This window comes from Archocentrus centrarchus, chromosome 21 (assembly GCF_007364275.1).
Source record: "Archocentrus centrarchus isolate MPI-CPG fArcCen1 chromosome 21, fArcCen1, whole genome shotgun sequence".
NCBI lineage: Eukaryota > Metazoa > Chordata > Actinopteri > Cichliformes > Cichlidae > Archocentrus > Archocentrus centrarchus.
The window spans coordinates 22563505-22580158 of record NC_044366.1 but is presented as its reverse complement, the minus strand read 5'-3'; the positions used below and the strand labels follow the sequence as shown (position 1 = coordinate 22580158).

Sequence of the window (16654 nt, the reverse complement as noted above, 5' to 3'; positions counted from 1 at the left end):
AGTCATTCAAACAACAAAGCAGGTATTTTGAGTTTTTTTGGCAAACACTTCAGTATGATGGGGCTTGCACTCAGCTTTTTATGGGTATCAGCACATTATGGAGTTAAAGGAAATGAAAAGGTAGATAGGACTGCAAAGGAAGTCACAAAAAAGTCTTTTAGCTGATCTGGTTACACAGATGAAGGGCACAATAAGGCTAGGGTTGCCACCTTTCACAAATGAAAATAAGGGACCCCCGCCACAGCTTCTCAGGACCATGACCAACATGGCCCAAGTCGTCCGACTCACATTTTATGTTGTGTTTTTTTGTAAAGGGGTGATCAAGAAAGCAATTAGTCATACATAAAATTAAATCCTTTTTTAGCAATGAAGACTTTATTGTGGCGATAATGCACCGTTTCGTTGTTTGCTTACCGCCAATAAAAATGAAGCAGAAGAAGCACCCTGTAACGCCTGAGCCACATTCCAGTCCAGTAGGTGGCGGTAATGCTGTAAACTGGTTTGCCAACCGCCATTAAACTCACAAGAAGAAGAAGAAACCCGCGAATCGGAGGGTGTGTGGCTCTTTGCGGAAAGATGGGACATTAACTTGAATAGTTTTTTCCTCCTGGCCTCAAATCCATCTTTCTTTGCTTGTTTGCATCTATTGTACCGTGTTTATTCGTTATTCTGTCATTTTTGGGATTTCTCTTCTACAAAAAACGCTTTGTAGAACAAATTTAAGGTAACTGTTTCCACAGGTTGTGTTTAAGTTCGTTAATACATGATTATGAACTTTAGTCATCACACCATAAATTAGATTAAATATTAACTTTTGCTGCCATGCGCTCACTTCGCTACCCATTTAGTTTTTCATGTGTTATTGCTGTTCAAAGGTTGTTTCCGGTTGAACTTCGTGGTTTCCAGTCTGTGCATGTTATCCATCTGCGGGCTGAGAAGCTGACATTAGGTGAAAATAATGTGTTTCTGTTTCATATCACAATGTAACGGCAGTGTTATTTCAGCTTATTTTAACCAGACACTTAACTAACTGTTCTTAAAGGTTAAGGATGAGGAAGAAGCTGCTGCTGGATGTGGACTGTGGTGTGGACGATGCGCAGGCCATCATGATGGCCCTGGCCGCCCCAAATGTGCAGGTCGTGGGCATCACCTGTGTGCACGGAAACACCTCAGTGGAGAATGTGTGTAAAAACGTGCTGCGAGTCCTGCAAGCCTGCAATCGCTTGGAGGTGGGTGCAGTCCCCAGGCGGGATGTTCTCTAATTGCACACTCGTGTTTTGATAAAGTCGACAAAGTAACATGACATTGGCTGGAATTTCCTTGCCTCATGAGTCAAGTGAGGTCGCAGTTTATAAAGCTGAACAACAAGCTGTTGTTCCTCCTGCCACATGACCCCATGCAGACACTGGACAATTGGAAGTTCTCTGAAAATGAAAATAAAATTAAGCATCTCACATGTTACGGTTATTAAACACAGTCACTGCTTAGAAACTAATGTATATTGTTAAACATAAAGCACTTTCTCTCACTCAATGGAAATCAGATTTGCGAGAGTGGTAAAATTAATCCTTCCACAGGGAGATGTACCTTTGTACCTTTTCCAAAGTCCAGATAAATAAAGTGTACCTCTGCACTAAGAACAAACAGTCGGGCTGCTCTTGTGGCCTGTACGGATGCAAAGCAGAAGACCGTCAGGTTAGCCTGCTTCAAAGATGCTTTATTAATGAATCCGCTTAATCTGCAAGGTTGCTCATTTTGGGCTCACAGTTGCGGAGCTGTTACTGATGTATTGCTCCTGTGTGGTGTTCATTTTCTCATCCACCTTCCACTTATCCGGGGCTAGGTTGAGGGGGCAGCAGCCTAAGCAGAGAAACTCAGGCCTCTCTCTCCCCAGTCACCTCCTCCTTATCTGAGGGAACACCGAGGTCTGGAGGCCCCCAGGAGAAATCCTTGTCAGATACCCAAACCACTTCAACTGGCTTCTTTTGATGTTGAGGAGTAGTGGCTTTACTATGAGCCCCAACTCCTCACCCTATCTCTAAGGGAGAGGCCAGTGACCCTTCGGAGGAAGCTCATTTCCATCACTTGTATCCACGATCTCGTTCTTTTAGTCATCACCCAAAGCTCGTGCCCATAGGTAAGGGCGGGGACATAGATCAACCAGTAAATTGACAGCTGTGCTTTTACACTCAGCTCTCTCTTTATCACAACAGACTGGTGCCGCGTTCACATCACTGCAGTGTTCGCATCACTGCAGCTGCAGCCCCCGTCTGTCAATCTCCCGCTTCTGCCATGACTCTCTTGTGAACAAGACACCAAGATACTTAAACTCCTCCACTTGGGGCAGCAACTTGTCCCTGACCCATAGTGGGCACTCCACAATTTTCCAGCTGAGAACCATGGCCTTAGACTTAGAGGTGCTGATTCTCACTCTCAGCACTTCACACTCAGCTCCAGTGTGAGCAGGAGGTTACCACCTAATGAATGCTGTCAGAAGGCGGAGAGTTTCTGATGGCAGGCAAATTACTCACAGTACTGTTTTACCTTTGCTGGGAGGGATGAGGGGAAACTGAAACCAAAAAGTTAGGGAATTAGAACTCCATTCTTGTTGTAATAGGTCTGCCATATACATACAAAAGATGTAATAAACTCTGAAAATTAACCACTTCACATGATTTTCACAGCTACACAGCACTGTCTGACAGTATGTTGAAGCTTGTAACAGAACTCTGTTACTGTTGCCAAAAAAACAGAGAGCTGAATTCTAACTGGTGTTGTGTTTGCATGTTTCTGCAGATTCCAGTGTTTAAAGGTGCTGCTAAGCCGATTCTTGGTGACAGCGGCATCAGTGCGGGCCACTTCCATGGGAAGGATGGCCTGGGTGACGCTCCGGACTGCAACGCTCCGGGTCTGGAGTTGGTTCAGAAGGAAAACGCGGTGACTGCTATAATCAGGATTGTAAACGAGAACCCAGGAGAGGTGAGAAATAAGAGAGCAGGGGTGGGCGATTACAGCCTCAGTTATATTGTGATATTTCAAGGAATTTGCTACATTATTGCAAAAAATAAAATACAGAATGTGTAATCAATGATTGCAGCTTGCAGGCAGCATCATTTATCAGTGCAAACAAGGTGAAGGGCATTTTCCATCCTTTTCCAGTGAGCTACCATCCTTGATGACAGACTCACTGATTCAAAGTGGTAATCTATTGAAACAAAGTGTCAGCTGGATTATAGTGCAATGATAGTGACACAGCATGAATCAAATGTAAGCACAAAAGTAGCCAAGGTAGTGTTTTCTGTGCGTGTTTTAAGTAAAAGTGTAACCTAAACACTTTAGTTTGAAAGTAACTACAGTAACTTAACCTTGTATTCCTGCAGGAGCTGCACAGTATTGTCACAGAATGAAATTGAGAAGTATTTTCTAGCTGTTGTATCTTGGATCAAGCTTTTTAACCAGCTGCTTAAAGTCCTGCTTTTCCAACATGTAACCGCATCAGTAATTTCCATCCACTCTCAGTTCTTCCTGTCGTATGGAGTGCAGCTAGCGAGTGCTCCAGCGATGCTCGGTTGAGTCATTTTAGATTCGGGTTGCACATCACCAGCTGCTAGTGTCTCCTTCACATGCTGGTTGTGTTCGATGGTGTGTTTTTGTCTCAATTGGTGAAACAAGTTTGTTGTTTCCACCTCTTTCTTGCATATTTTGCAAAATAGTGTGCTTTGTTGGAGGTTGTTGAAGTAGCTTCCTTTTTAGGTGCTAAATCGTCATCGGAGGCGCCTCTTACTCTCGAACATATCTTGGCTCCATTCGTTTTTGTGTGCTCAAGGGAAAATAAATGCATGGCATCGCTATATCATTGATAAAACAAGGACACTTTTTTTTTTTTTTTTAAATCACATAAATATGTTTCAGTCAAGAGCTGTGTGTCTGTGTATGTTTTTCTCGCATATCTTCAGTCTGTGTGTCTTCTCCCAGGTATCTCTGGCTGCCACAGCACCCCTCACCAATTTGGCTCTGGCTATGAGGATGGATCCATCTCTGCCGAGCAAACTCAAAGCCCTCTACATTATGGGAGGCAACACTGAATGTTAGTAAAACACTGTCGTGTTATATGAAGTACATGCAGGGCTGGACAAAATAAAACAATTGAAGAAGAACTACACACTGGAATCAGTGTATTTCCAGAAAAAATTACTAAAAAAAAAAAAAAAATCTACTGAACCTGCTTTAACAGCAGAAACAATTAATTGATTGATTGAAAATCTCACTCATTAAATGTTGTTTTTCATTACCAAACATTAAGTTTGAGTATTTCAGTTTAAACTGAATATCAAATCAAATTAAGTAAATAGTAAATCACTTTTTTTCAGAATTGTAATCTTTGTGGAGTTCTCATTATTCTTTCTATTGTGTGTAATCCAGCCCGAGGAAACACTACAGTGTGTGGCGAGTTTAATTTTACTGCAGATCCAGAGGCTGCATACGTCGTGCTAAACGAGTACCACTGCCCCACCTACTTGGCTTGCTGGGAGTTCACCTGCCACAGCATGCTGTCCTGGGTAATGACTTCTTTTACACATTTTAGCAAATGCGAGTAGATTCGTGCTGTATGTTTATCCTGAAACCAAAAAGAAAATCCTGCATGTTCACTCTGCTCTTACTTCAACAGGAGTTCTGCGATGAGTGGTTGGCGCAGGAAACCAGTAAAGCTCACTTCATGAAAAAAATCTTCCGCTACAGCTACGAGATATCACAAACTGAACACTTCCAGAAAGAGTTCGTCGCTGGTTCGGGTTTCATTTCCTGCGACTCGTACGCCGTGGCCGCAGCCATAGATGATTCGTTCATCATAGAAAGCGACTATTATCCAGTTAGCGTGGAGTTGACAGGCACCCACACCAGAGGCATGATGATAGTGGACACTGTGGGTTTCCTGAAGAATGCTCGCAAGGTTTTTCTAATGAAGAAGGTGGACTTGGAGAAGTTCAAGCAGATGATGATGGCAGCTTTACAGTAACAGCTCGCTCACTCCATTTGAAATCAACCAAATCTTGAAGGAATTTCCAACTGATCCCCTTAGAGTCAGCTGATCAAATATAAAAGTCATTAGCAGGACTCTGGAGAACCTGATAATATGCTGAGAAGGTAATTCAGCCATTTGAATCAGGTGTGTTGGATCAGGGACACATCTAAAAGCTGCAGGACACCGGACCTCGAGGCCTGGATTTGAGGATCCCTGGTATATATGTTTGATATTGATTAAAGATTTCAGTAAGCTTTCTAATAGAAACTCTGGTGCATTTCAATTATTTTATTACAACTGTTTGTGTTTCACTGCACACAACGCACACATTCATCCAGCATTTTTTTTTCCCAATAAGTCAAACCTCCCATTGTTCAGAAGTTTGTTTTTTCCAGTCCTGCATTTAGCAGATAAGTTGGCAATCCTTTTTTCTGTCAGTGTTACCATCATTCTCAACGTGTCTCCAGCAGGTCTTTGTAATGCTGATCATTCACTGGGCATCATTACACATACTTGGAGCTGCTTGAACCCTAAAGCTCCATCAGCATTCACCTGGTTCCTCAGTTACCTTTCCTTCCTCTGAATCTCGACCTTGTGTCCAGCTGTAAACAGAAGACAGACATTAACTCTTTTTTTAATTGAAACAGTCATTTGCTTTCTACCAAATTTTTGTTTTGTTAAGCTTAGGTCTCTGTGGGAAAAAGACTTTAAGCACCTATCAGAAAATAGGAAGATGATGTTCTCTTGTCCTGATGGCCAGTCGGCTGTTTTGTTTTTTGCTGCACTAATCTGTTAATGACTGCAGTTTAATAAATACTAAAACTCACCATTGATCTCTTGCACTCAAAGAAGGACGTCTGCAGGGCTTTGCAGTGGCCCTCCTTTAGACACTCACTGGGCATCTTTCCCTCCTAATAAAATAGAATAGAATGCCTTTATTGTCATTATACAGGATGTACAATGAGATTGTAGAAAATGATGTACAATGAGATTGGAGAAAATAAGAAACCAGTTAATACATTTGGCCCTTCCTATTAGTAAAATGCACATTATATTCATATAGATATGTATATAAACACAAGAATAACTGAAACCAGGGGCACTTCATTGGGCACTGGATCTTTATGTCTCATGAGTGCATAACATGACCACCTAACCTCAGATATTTATTTAAGTTTACAGCCATTGTAATGAAGTAATCATTTTGAATATGGTATGCATGAAACAACACAATAAGAAGACAGAGGGAAGTATCTAAGGTTCTTTTTTTTGGAGTCCCACATCATTGTTAGTCATCTTCATCATCTCACCATCAGATTTGGCCCTAAAAATATCAGAAACACGGTGTCTAACCAGATACTTGCTCTGGATGGCATCACCTTGGCCTGTATTAAACCTTTAACAAGACTAGGCCTCACATCCAGGCCCAAAAAAAAAATCCAGGATTGTTAAAGGGTTAAGCAAATATGCAGGACTGCTTTCTGTCATCTGCAAACTATCTCTAAAAAGTAGGAACATTCAGTCTCAGAGTCTCTGGAGCTTGAAAAAGGCGACTGGACTTCTTTTTGTTTCTTGAAGACGTTTCACCTCTCATCCGAAAGGCTTCTTCAGTTCTCAACCAAATGGTGGAGAGACCCAGGTATTTAAACCCCTGTGGGCATAGTCCCCTGGAGGGTCAATAGAGGGTCATAACCACCTCCAGGGGACTATGCCCACAGGGGTTTAAATACCTGGGTCTCTCCACCATTTGGTTGAGAACTGAAGAAGCCTTTCGGATGAGAGGTGAAACGTCTTCAAGAAACAAAAAGAAGTCCAGTCGCCTTTTTCAAGCTCCAGAGACTACTATGACCTGGATGACTGAGAATCTACACAGACATTCAGTCTCAGAGTGATGCTGAAATCCTAGTTCATGCATTTATTACTTCTAGGCTGGGCTATTGTAATTTATTATTATAGAGTTGTCCTAAACACTCCCTTAAAAAGCATTCAGTTGATCCAAAATGCTACAGTGAAACATCATATTTCTCCCATATTGGAGTTTCTTCATTGGGTCCCTGTTAAATCCTTCTCCTCACATACAAAGTCTTGAATAAACAGGCCTCATCATATCTGAAAGACCTCACAATACCGTATTATCCTAACAGACCTCTTCGTTCTCAGACTGCTGCAGGACTGAGCATTTCTTTTCCACTTACACACACCACGGCCGAGTTTGGGCACCCCTGCCTTACAGTATAAAGTGCCTTGAGGCGACTGCTGTGCACTGGCGATATATAAATAACGCTTTTCCCAAGTCCTTCGCATGTTTCGCAGTTAAAGAAATGGAGAGGAAAAAAAAAAAGTTTGTGGAGACTCAGCGGTGACTTGGCTAAAGTAGTGCCAACTCTCGTTGATGGCAAAATTTGATAACTTCGAGCAAAACGATGGCGTTCATATGAGAGCTGTGAGGTAAATAAGTGCGGCCCATCGATTGAAAGAAGAAATCAAGCTCGGCTCGTATGTAAGTCCTACAGTTTTTGACAGTATAGACCGAAGCACTGTCAATATACTGCAGCCTGGGAGAGCTACAAAGCATGCTATCCCCAACACTGCTCTTTTACGAGCATCTTTCCTTCGCTTTATTGTGTTTTGTTTTTTTAACTCCAGACCGTGCTTTAGTTGTCACAGAAATGACTGCTTAGGGTTTAAGCTTAACACGCACAGCCAGTGTACACTAACCTACCTTAACAACGCAGTCGTGCTGAAGGAGACATGCCTTAAAGTCTTCTCTGATGCCCGCGCATGCTCTGGTATCCTCCTCTTTATCTTCGTAATATTTCGGCATTGTTCGGAATTCACTCTTAACACCAGTATCACCGTACTAGTTAACTAACAAGTGCGAAAAGCAGCTAGTTCATAGCACTGACAGTCCGATGTTAATATGAAAGCTGTAAGCTACCATTTTTCTGAAATGGCATGATGGGAAAGCGGAAGTACTTAGTGGAAACACGTGCATGCTGGGAAAAGTTGTAGTTTTTCTAGTATGGTTTGTTTGTATGTGATGAAATCATCTACTTGTGGAAAGTTAACAGGCTGAATTTTGTGGTCATGTCTGCAAAGTTTTCCGGAGGTTTGCTGTGCTCTCGGCTCATTTAACATTTATTTAATAAAACCCGGTAATGCAGATGGCAAGTAAAACAAAATCAACACAAAATGGCCATGGCTCTTAACTTTTATCATTTATTTGGAAGATGTCCATGAAAAATGATGCAAGTCAGGCATACACATAAACACGATGAAGGCACATGAACTGATGCGTGTTTGGGGGTGGAGGGCGACGGCTGTGGAGCAAGACTTCCTTTCCTAAATGTCTTCTGCTTTCTACAAATGCAGGAAGGGGATCCTAAGGATCAAATGGCCGTTTCATGCTGTTTACATGCATTCAGTTTGTTTAAATGTGGATGCAGCAAACTTTGAAAACAGCAACTTGAGTGGCTTGTTCCCATCTCCTCTCCAAATCTGAAAGAAGAGCCAGAAAATGGACCACTTGTACTTGGTTTGATCAGGGGGTGGAGGAGCCTGCCACGACCCAAAAGGCATTGTTTATAAATTACAAATAATAATGATGCATGTGAACAAGCGTGATTAGCTGATTAAAAAAATATTCACATCGATACCACCAAAAGGCACTTCACTACCCCCTTGAATAAACCACTTAATAACGTAAAAAAATGAGTGAAGTTTCACTTTAAAACAGCTTCCACTCAGTAAATCAGCCACAAATACACAAGTGGATTTCTAGAAACTATTCAGAGAGGTAAGAGAAAGTAATAGAGAGACATAACTCGTTGCTGTATTTATATATACAATCAGTGGCACGCTCTGCAGTGATCAGTAGTCATAATATTCTGTCCAATCACAAAACAGGTACATGACTGGACAAATGAATTGCGATGTGGAGAGAAACCCCGTGGGAAAAATGTAAAACTGGGTACAACGATGAAGGTTAAGATTGTAACAAACAAAGCAGTGCAAATCACGCCGTTTCAAACCCTGCTCATTTACCACTTTTAGCATAATACACAATTATTGTTGTTGACATCCAATCACTAATTGGACTATGTGGGTTATGTTCAAAACATTAGTATATCCAGCAACTGATGTGTAGGCAAAAGTGAGAGGGAACAAATTAAAATCGCTTCAAGAGTCACCTACATATAAGGCACATATTACCAATTTCAACCCACACCTACAGCTTTCCCACTATCAAGTTTTTTGTTTTTAAGCAAATAAAATTATTTAGTTACGACATTTTGCTTCAAAAGGAAAGAAACTGTAAAGCGACCGCAGAACCAAGCTATCGGTACTGACAGACAAAGCAACTTTACAAGTAGCTGTTATAATGAAAATAATATATACACAATAGCATTTAGAAAAAAAAAAATAAAACAAAAAAAAAACAAAAAAAAAAAAAAACACAAAAGTACACAAAGACACACTGAACTACCATAAACATCTCTTGATAGAATAAAAATATATTTTACCTTTTGTACAAATTAAAGATTTATTTCAAATAAATTAAATCACCTTCATAGATCGTCAGTCAAAGCTGTAATAATATATCATTATAACAATATATTCCTTCAGGACAATGGTGCCAAGGCAATGTCCGATTGATTTCCTATGAATGGACACTGAGGTCATACACAGCCTGTCAGATAAGAGGTGTATCAGATGTGTTCCTATTTATTGTCTTCATGGACCAGAGTAGTTACCACTGATACTGGCATATGGTCAAAGGTGTCACCGTCTGGTTACAGGCAGGATCTTTTAACAGTAAGCTCATCCTGACTGTGTGTGTTTCAGGATAAGCAGAGTATTTAAATATAACCCACAACAATCTAGATGGAATCTTTTTTTTTTTTTAATGTTTGGGCTGGTGTTGATCTGGAGCTCCGTCATCTCTGCAGAGAACAGAGAGCAACTGGCCACTAGTGATGACAACATTCTTGATCATGGCGGGCTCCGCTGAGGCGCTAGTGACAGTGCAATGCCCCAGCTCGCCCAAAGGTGGCAGCATTGAGTAACAGAAGGATTTGGCAGCATCTACACCAGTGGCCAGGTGACTGGTTCTCCCCCAGATGTTTGATCAATTTGTCCGAGTATTTTTTTTTTTTCTGATTGTTTTCAAAGCTGCTGGAACGACAGAGCGTGGATCAGAAGTCTTCACACGCTCCTCTGCCGTTCGTCAAACAGTAGTATTCACATTCTCACAAATAAAGAGCAAGAGAGTGAGGGAGAGACGAAAGGAGGAGAAATAGACTGATGAGAAGCAAAAAAAATAACAAGGTACATTAGGAATAGACAAAGAGGTGGCGTTCGTCGGACAAGCTCGGACGAGCAGCTCTAAGCCCTAATGACTTCACTGCTGATCGCTAGGTGCCAGAGGCCCTGCATAAGCAGTCTAGGAGATTTCGGTCCCCCAGGGGCCACGACTCATGTGCACCCTCAGGACTGTTCAGCTGGTTACCCTTTTTATATGTACCTGTAGGGAGAGAGGTCCAAGCATGGAGTTACTACGCATCTAGAGCAAGTGGTATTTATCGTGTATTGGACAACAGATTAACAGATGGCGAGTGTGACAGGCTTACTTCACTGAGAATGGCCCACACAGCAGAGTCCTTGAGAACCGAAAGCCGGAGCGCCACAACAGGATTCAGTGCAGGATCTACAGCCCCTTCAGCAACACCCTTCTCAAACTGACCTGTGTGTTAACAAGCATACACACCTCAAAATGTTCATAAAGTTTTATAAATTGTACTTAACAAGGGAGTGTATGGCAAACAATTCACCAGTCAACTAGCTGGACTGTTTTAGTTATTTAACCCTGCGTGCATGTATTTAAACACCATTTAGCAATACATCAAATTCACTTACCGAGCCTATAAAAGCGATCTTCGGTTCTCTTGTACTTGTCTTTGGTCTGCAATCCATTTTCCTAACAGTGACAGATGGACAGTGGAATGAAACACCTATCTTATAATCTAAATGATTTCTCATTTGAACTGCGTTCAAACACATGCTGGCAGCAGTTCCCATGCTGGATCACAATGTCAGAATGAATCGCCTCTGGAAGATTATGCGATTCCATCACACCCGCATTCCTATCAATAATCAATACCCCACATTGCTCAGAGCAAACACTCAATATAATCTAATCAAAGCCATTCACATGCTGCACCAGAGAAAGGTGCCAGATGTACCGGTACGTGTGTGTGTGTGTGTGTGTGTGTGTGAGTGGGTGTTTTCATACCGAGACGGGCAGTATTTCCACTGTGGTGTTCTCGATCTTGTCCCCAGGGTGCTCCTGGTTACCGCTGCGAAACAGGAACCTGCCAGTCAAATCAAGCGCATGTTTTAGGCATCGTCATTCATGGATAAGCATCCCTGCACATCCCCCCCCTACGGTACCAGCCACACAGATATACACAGTCTGTCAAACTGTAGCAGAAAGCCAAGACAGAAAGACAATGAAATGAGGCAGAATTTGGGTATGCAAAAGTATGGAACCCCAACATCAACTGGGTACACCACCAGCTTGGTTAAAAGTTTTCACGCTGGTGCTGCTTAGATTTCATATTCAAGTCATAACTATTATCTCTGAATACTATAAATTCCAGTATTTCTGTCTTTTTAATCAAGCAAAACCTCACAAATTTCAGAGAAACTCAAACCTGATTTTATAAAGCAGCTTAAAGCTGCCAGTCTGGTTATCACCTCCTTGCTCCCTTTCTACCCAGGCTCCACAGAGAGTAGGAAGCTGGCCTGAGTATGCTTAATTTAGAGCGCTCTCATTAGCTCATCCTGATCCTCAGATTTGTACTGCACACACTCAGACATGCACTACACGCACAAAGAAAGTTGTGAAAATGTTAGGGCCACAATGTCTAAATCATAACAAACCATAGCTCGGTGTGAATACACAAAACAACGGTTTGTATGCTCACCGCATTATTTTGACAGAAACAATGAGAAGACGTGCATACAAATAAAGACCCTCTTTCTTTACCTCTCTATGCTAACGGGCCTGTCAAATTTGAAGAGGATGTAATCTCCAGCAGTAGGAGTTATTGCCCAGAAGAAATCCTCTCCTAGATACGTCTTCTCCAATGTGTGACCCTGATAAACCTGAAAGAGACACGCTCTTTTATTCTTCACATCATTTTGCATACAATTATTTTATTTTATTTTTATTATTTTTAACAACTACAGAATGACTGCAAATGTAACAAAACTCTGGAGTGATACCTTCATTGAAGTGGAGACCTCAGCTGGTGGGTTAACATGCATCTTATGCAGCAGGGGCTTCAGGAAGTCCTTGTCCTACATAGAGGGGAAACAAGTGTTTCTACACAGGAAGTAGTCTCAGCTTATGTGGAAAACAAATGTCTGTGACTCACTGTAAGTTTCTGAATCTTTCCAGCAAGAGAAGAATGGAGCCCCACATGCTGAAACAGGGAGGGTCTGAACCGCACGCGGAGGCTGGACTTCTGCCTCTCGCAGTGTTTCTGGGGAGGAAAAAACGAGAGAGAGAGAGAGAGAGAGAGAGACAGGACAACAATGGTAAGAGTTATTTTGGCTTGACTATTTCTCTTACTCATACAGTTATTCATACAGTAAAAACAAGGCCTACCGCATCTTTCTCAGGATTACAGACTTTGACCCAGAGAATATGGTCCAGCAGCCAGTCGATGGGCTTCTCTTTGTAGAACATAAAAATAAACTCAACAATGAGGTTCAAGTCTGGAGCCTGGAACATTTTTCCTGTAGGAAACAAGTTTATAGATGTTCATCGATCCTCCACAGAAACTCATTAGCAACCAATTATCTGAAACAAGATGATTAAAGCAGGAAAAGGGCTTAGGAGACTTTCTGCTACAGTATAAACAGAGGGGTGGGGGGTGGGGGGTGGGGGGGGGGGCAAATGAACTGGAATTAATACAACAAAATAGTGAAAATACTGTTGTGGAAACCTCAACTGTCCAAAAATCATAACATGAGCTAAAGAGGTGCCCAGTCCTTATTTACTTATTGCAGTGGCATGCTTAATATGGATTTGCGTTTTCCTGCCAATTGCAATGACCTAATTTCCATAGTGATCAATATCATTTTCATCTTTTCTTTATTGGCTGCTCCTAATGTATCCAAACTGCATTTGACTGTTTGTCATAATCAAATGCTACAGGATGGTAATGCCTCAGCAGACAGATTAGTAAATTTCACTACAAATGCCTTTTTGCTGACTTTGACAGAGCCCTGGTGGATGCAGGGTATTGATCAGGTTAATGGGTAGTACCAATGAAGCCGAGCTGAGAGAACTCCAAGATCATCCAGTCTTCTGAAGAGAGCTGCAGGGCAAAGTTCTTCATGGTGGCAAAGTAGTTGGGCTTGGCCACAATGTCGTCCTCCAGCTAAACAAATAGATGCAGGCAAATCAGATCGTAAGACGGAAGAAAGGGTGGAGTTTAAGGCTTTAATTGTGATGGAGAGGGCGAGTAGCAGGAAGGAGACTCTTCTACCTTCACATAAGCACAACTCTGAGCTCAGTTAAGAAACATTTGAGTTTGGGCACTAAACTACAGCAGCGTTACACTATGCTAGGCAATACCTCTTGCCTTCAGGTGAGATCAGAGTATGGAAATGACACATCCCACAAAGAAGACAGAAAGATAAAAGATCAACAACAGTTAAATTTAGTGGAAAAAGGCGTGTATGAGAATTTCAAATCTCAGATGGGACATCTACTTTAACCAAGACAACAGACAGCAGAAATCTATAAGAGGATCAGTCTAATGAGTAAACTGGCTACAGTGTGGAAAAATAACAAACCTGCCTCTGAAAAATGACATGGTTTCCAACAAGTAATCACCACAGTTAAAAGAAAACCTTTGTACAGTGCATAATAAAAAAAAAATTACATTACAGTCCAACAACTTCAATTTTGAACTACGGCTAACATTTCGCAACAGCACGGGACATTTATGGTACAGTAAATGTTTGATTTGGTAGATCCTGTCGTTTGCTGTGCACCAGTTGTTCTCTATGAGCTATAGCTTGCCAGTAGGATTAATGGTTAAATCTGGGCAGACACCGTCCAATTTTAACTATAGTGTGAATTCACACTACACGTTTTAATCGGCCTGCCTGTAAGGCCAGAGCCTGAGACCTTTCTGCTGGCAATTAGCTAACAATGACGTGGAGCTCAGAGTGAAAGTGAGGTAAAAGTCCCATGCAGGAGCAATTCTAATAAAGTTTATTTAAACAAGATGGCTGAGTCCTCAGTGTTGATATAATGGAGAAAATAATGCACAATGATTTTATTTTATGCATTTCTTTTGTTTCTGTTCTGCTGCACTGAACTTGCAACAAAACCAATACCAAAACTGAACTATATACCAATGTATGTACTGATCTTTACATTCTATTGCACCAATGGGAATATTTTCTTAAGGCCATACCTGGACATAATAAACCCCTTTGCTCACAGCATACATCATGAGGAAAGAATAATCCAGATTCTGCTTTGTACGCCATCTAAAAAAAAAAAAAAAAAGAAGCGGAAAACACAAAATGAAAATGTAGACACATAAAACCTGAATCCATCTTATTGCATTTACAATGATCCTCAGGGATATTATACATGTACGAAGCATGTCAGACACACCGCTTTACATGCAGAAAGCAAAACTGTAGCCCCAGCTATACGCAAAGTTGCAGCAGCAGACTGAAAAATTTATGAACTAAAGCTGTCACATTAATTGTTTGATCTAAATAGTGTTGCATCCTGACTGAAAGCTGCAGGTGTTCCTGTGTCAGAGCTGGCTCAGCGTGGACATGCACCGTCACATATACCCACATGTTACTAATAAAAACATGAAGACAACCTGTGAGCTGAGGGCATGGATGCACACACATACACAAAGCAAATTTATAACATATAACGCACCACAGCGACCACGTGCAACAACATACAAACGACTCAGATCCCTATGAGAAGAATCTGTGCTAATACACACCCACAAACACAACACACCATTCTCTTGGCCTGAAGGTTATTATTCAAGTGTATATTGTAAGTCCTCACAAGTGTTGGCATAAACTGCACCATAAAGAGATTTTTAATGAAGCCAGTTGTTAGCCTACTATAAAGAGAAGATAAGTAGAGAGGATAACAAGACCCAAGCACTACAGCGAGAGAGAGGCAGAGGGTGCTGCTGCTGATGACCTTGATCTGACTTTGAGAAATGTCTATGGAATACTAAGTACCCAGGCAACCTACCTAAAAGCTCTCGCCTGCTCTCTCCCTCCTACTTTCCCCCTGACTCATCCTTTATAGTTTTCTGCAATCCTCATCACGGCTCTCCTGCATTTCATTCTCTGAAATGCAGGAGAGCTGATTTCTCACCATTTCCATAAGGATTTCCGTCACATTTTTCTCCTCAGTAAACGTCACGCACGAAACAAGACGGCTTCCGTACCTCACTCTCTCTTTGGAGTCTCCAAAAGTCTCTTTGAGGTTGTTGAGATCGGGGTAATAAGAAGCCGGTGGGGAGATCACCTCCAGCAAACCTGAGCTCAGCTCTGTAGAAAACCTGGGGAATGAAGTCCGTTTGTGACGTCAAGAACGCAACACATGCACGCACAGTCTTTTCAGTCCTTAATATTTCCATCTTTTTGTACACCTGTCAAAAAGCAGGGGGAAATAAAATGTACTCACTCTTTCTCCAGGCCAGCAACCACACTGTGAACGTAGTCCAGATCAGTCTAAACAGATCATACCATAAAGGCATATTTATTACACACAGAGACCTTTCAGCATCATTTTTTTTCCCAATGTGCAGAGACACGATGCTATGACTCATGGCGTATAAATATGAAACTCTCACCTCCCCAACAAAGACTATAATGACACAGTCAAGTTTCTCCTCTGGTGACAGCTTGTCTATTAGCGAGCGCAGAGTCTCTGACAAATAAGACTTCACCTTCCTCTTCACGGTGGGGATCCCCATCACCATGGTAACTGTGAGGAAGACAGAGAGAGGTGAGAAACGAGAAGGGCCCAGGGATGTAGGGGTGGCAGTTTAATCAAGTGGATCCAAAACCAAATAAAGTTTGCTGTTGGACAACAACAGATTACACTGGCCTGAAGCCACATCCACAGAACTCCAAGCCCAGAATGACAGATGTCAGTGGGAAGGATGACTGATGAAGACTGCTTGTAACCTGCGCTACCATGCTTTGTGTTCTTCACGAAATCTTCTCTTTAATCAACAATAACTATGTAAAAGGTGGGTAAAACTATTTCATTCCAAAAAAATTATTTTTTAATTTGCAACCTCAACAGAGTACCTGAATCATCATGCAAAGGTAAGAGAATGAGTAGACTTTAGATACACACAAAGAAAAAAATCTATTATGTGGCATTAATTAAGTATCATTCTTTATCCTTGGATCTGCAAAGCACTGTTATTAAAATTAAAGCTAAAAAATAAAAATAATATAAGAGCCAGGCAGGCCAAAGCCAGCAGAAATTTTAAAAAAAACAAAGCCAGAAAGTAGAGCCGACAAGATTTTCAGAGGTGTGCTTTAACA

The 16654-nt window shown here is 41.6% G+C and overlaps 3 protein-coding genes across 4 annotated transcripts in view; 1 reads left to right on the top strand and 2 right to left on the bottom strand.

Moving 5' to 3' along the window:
* Nucleotides 1–539: 539 nt before the first annotated feature.
* On the top strand, nt 540–5055 carry LOC115800352 (inosine-uridine preferring nucleoside hydrolase). The gene is made up of 7 exons (XM_030757648.1): nt 540–724; nt 876–949; nt 1043–1229; nt 2797–2979; nt 3976–4087; nt 4423–4559; nt 4670–5055. The coding sequence occupies exons 3-7, from the start codon at nt 1050–1052 to the stop codon at nt 5015–5017; spliced, it is 960 nt and encodes a 319-aa protein (XP_030613508.1). The 5' UTR covers nt 540–724; nt 876–949; nt 1043–1049; the 3' UTR covers nt 5018–5055.
* Nucleotides 5056–5482: 427 nt separating this feature from the next.
* Nucleotides 5483–7976, bottom strand: coa5 (cytochrome C oxidase assembly factor 5). The gene is made up of 3 exons (XM_030757650.1): nt 7746–7976; nt 5851–5934; nt 5483–5625 (listed from the first exon to the last, which is right to left on the bottom strand). Exons 1-3 carry the CDS (start codon nt 7845–7847, stop codon nt 5584–5586), a joined length of 228 nt encoding a protein of 75 aa, XP_030613510.1. The 5' UTR covers nt 7848–7976; the 3' UTR covers nt 5483–5583.
* Nucleotides 7977–8704: 728 nt separating this feature from the next.
* Nucleotides 8705–16654, bottom strand: part of mgat4a (alpha-1,3-mannosyl-glycoprotein 4-beta-N-acetylglucosaminyltransferase A) — a 28818-nt gene continuing 20868 nt past the window's right edge. The window contains exons 4-16 of one of the 2 annotated variants that reach the window (XM_030758524.1): nt 15949–16082; nt 15780–15826; nt 15541–15654; nt 14521–14596; nt 13359–13473; nt 12696–12826; nt 12463–12570; nt 12311–12385; nt 12072–12190; nt 11316–11394; nt 10940–11000; nt 10654–10766; nt 8705–10547 (exon numbers count right to left, since the gene is read on the bottom strand). In XM_030758524.1, the coding sequence (XP_030614384.1) occupies nt 10521–10547; nt 10654–10766; nt 10940–11000; nt 11316–11394; nt 12072–12190; nt 12311–12385; nt 12463–12570; nt 12696–12826; nt 13359–13473; nt 14521–14596; nt 15541–15654; nt 15780–15826; nt 15949–16082 (1199 nt within the window). In that variant the 3' untranslated portion in view covers nt 8705–10520. Of the gene's footprint in view, nt 10548–10653; nt 10767–10937; nt 11001–11315; nt 11395–11736; nt 11906–12071; nt 12191–12310; nt 12386–12462; nt 12571–12695; nt 12827–13358; nt 13474–14520; nt 14597–15540; nt 15655–15779; nt 15827–15948; nt 16083–16654 lie in introns of those variants that run through there. The other variant, XR_004021703.1, reaches the window with a different exon arrangement.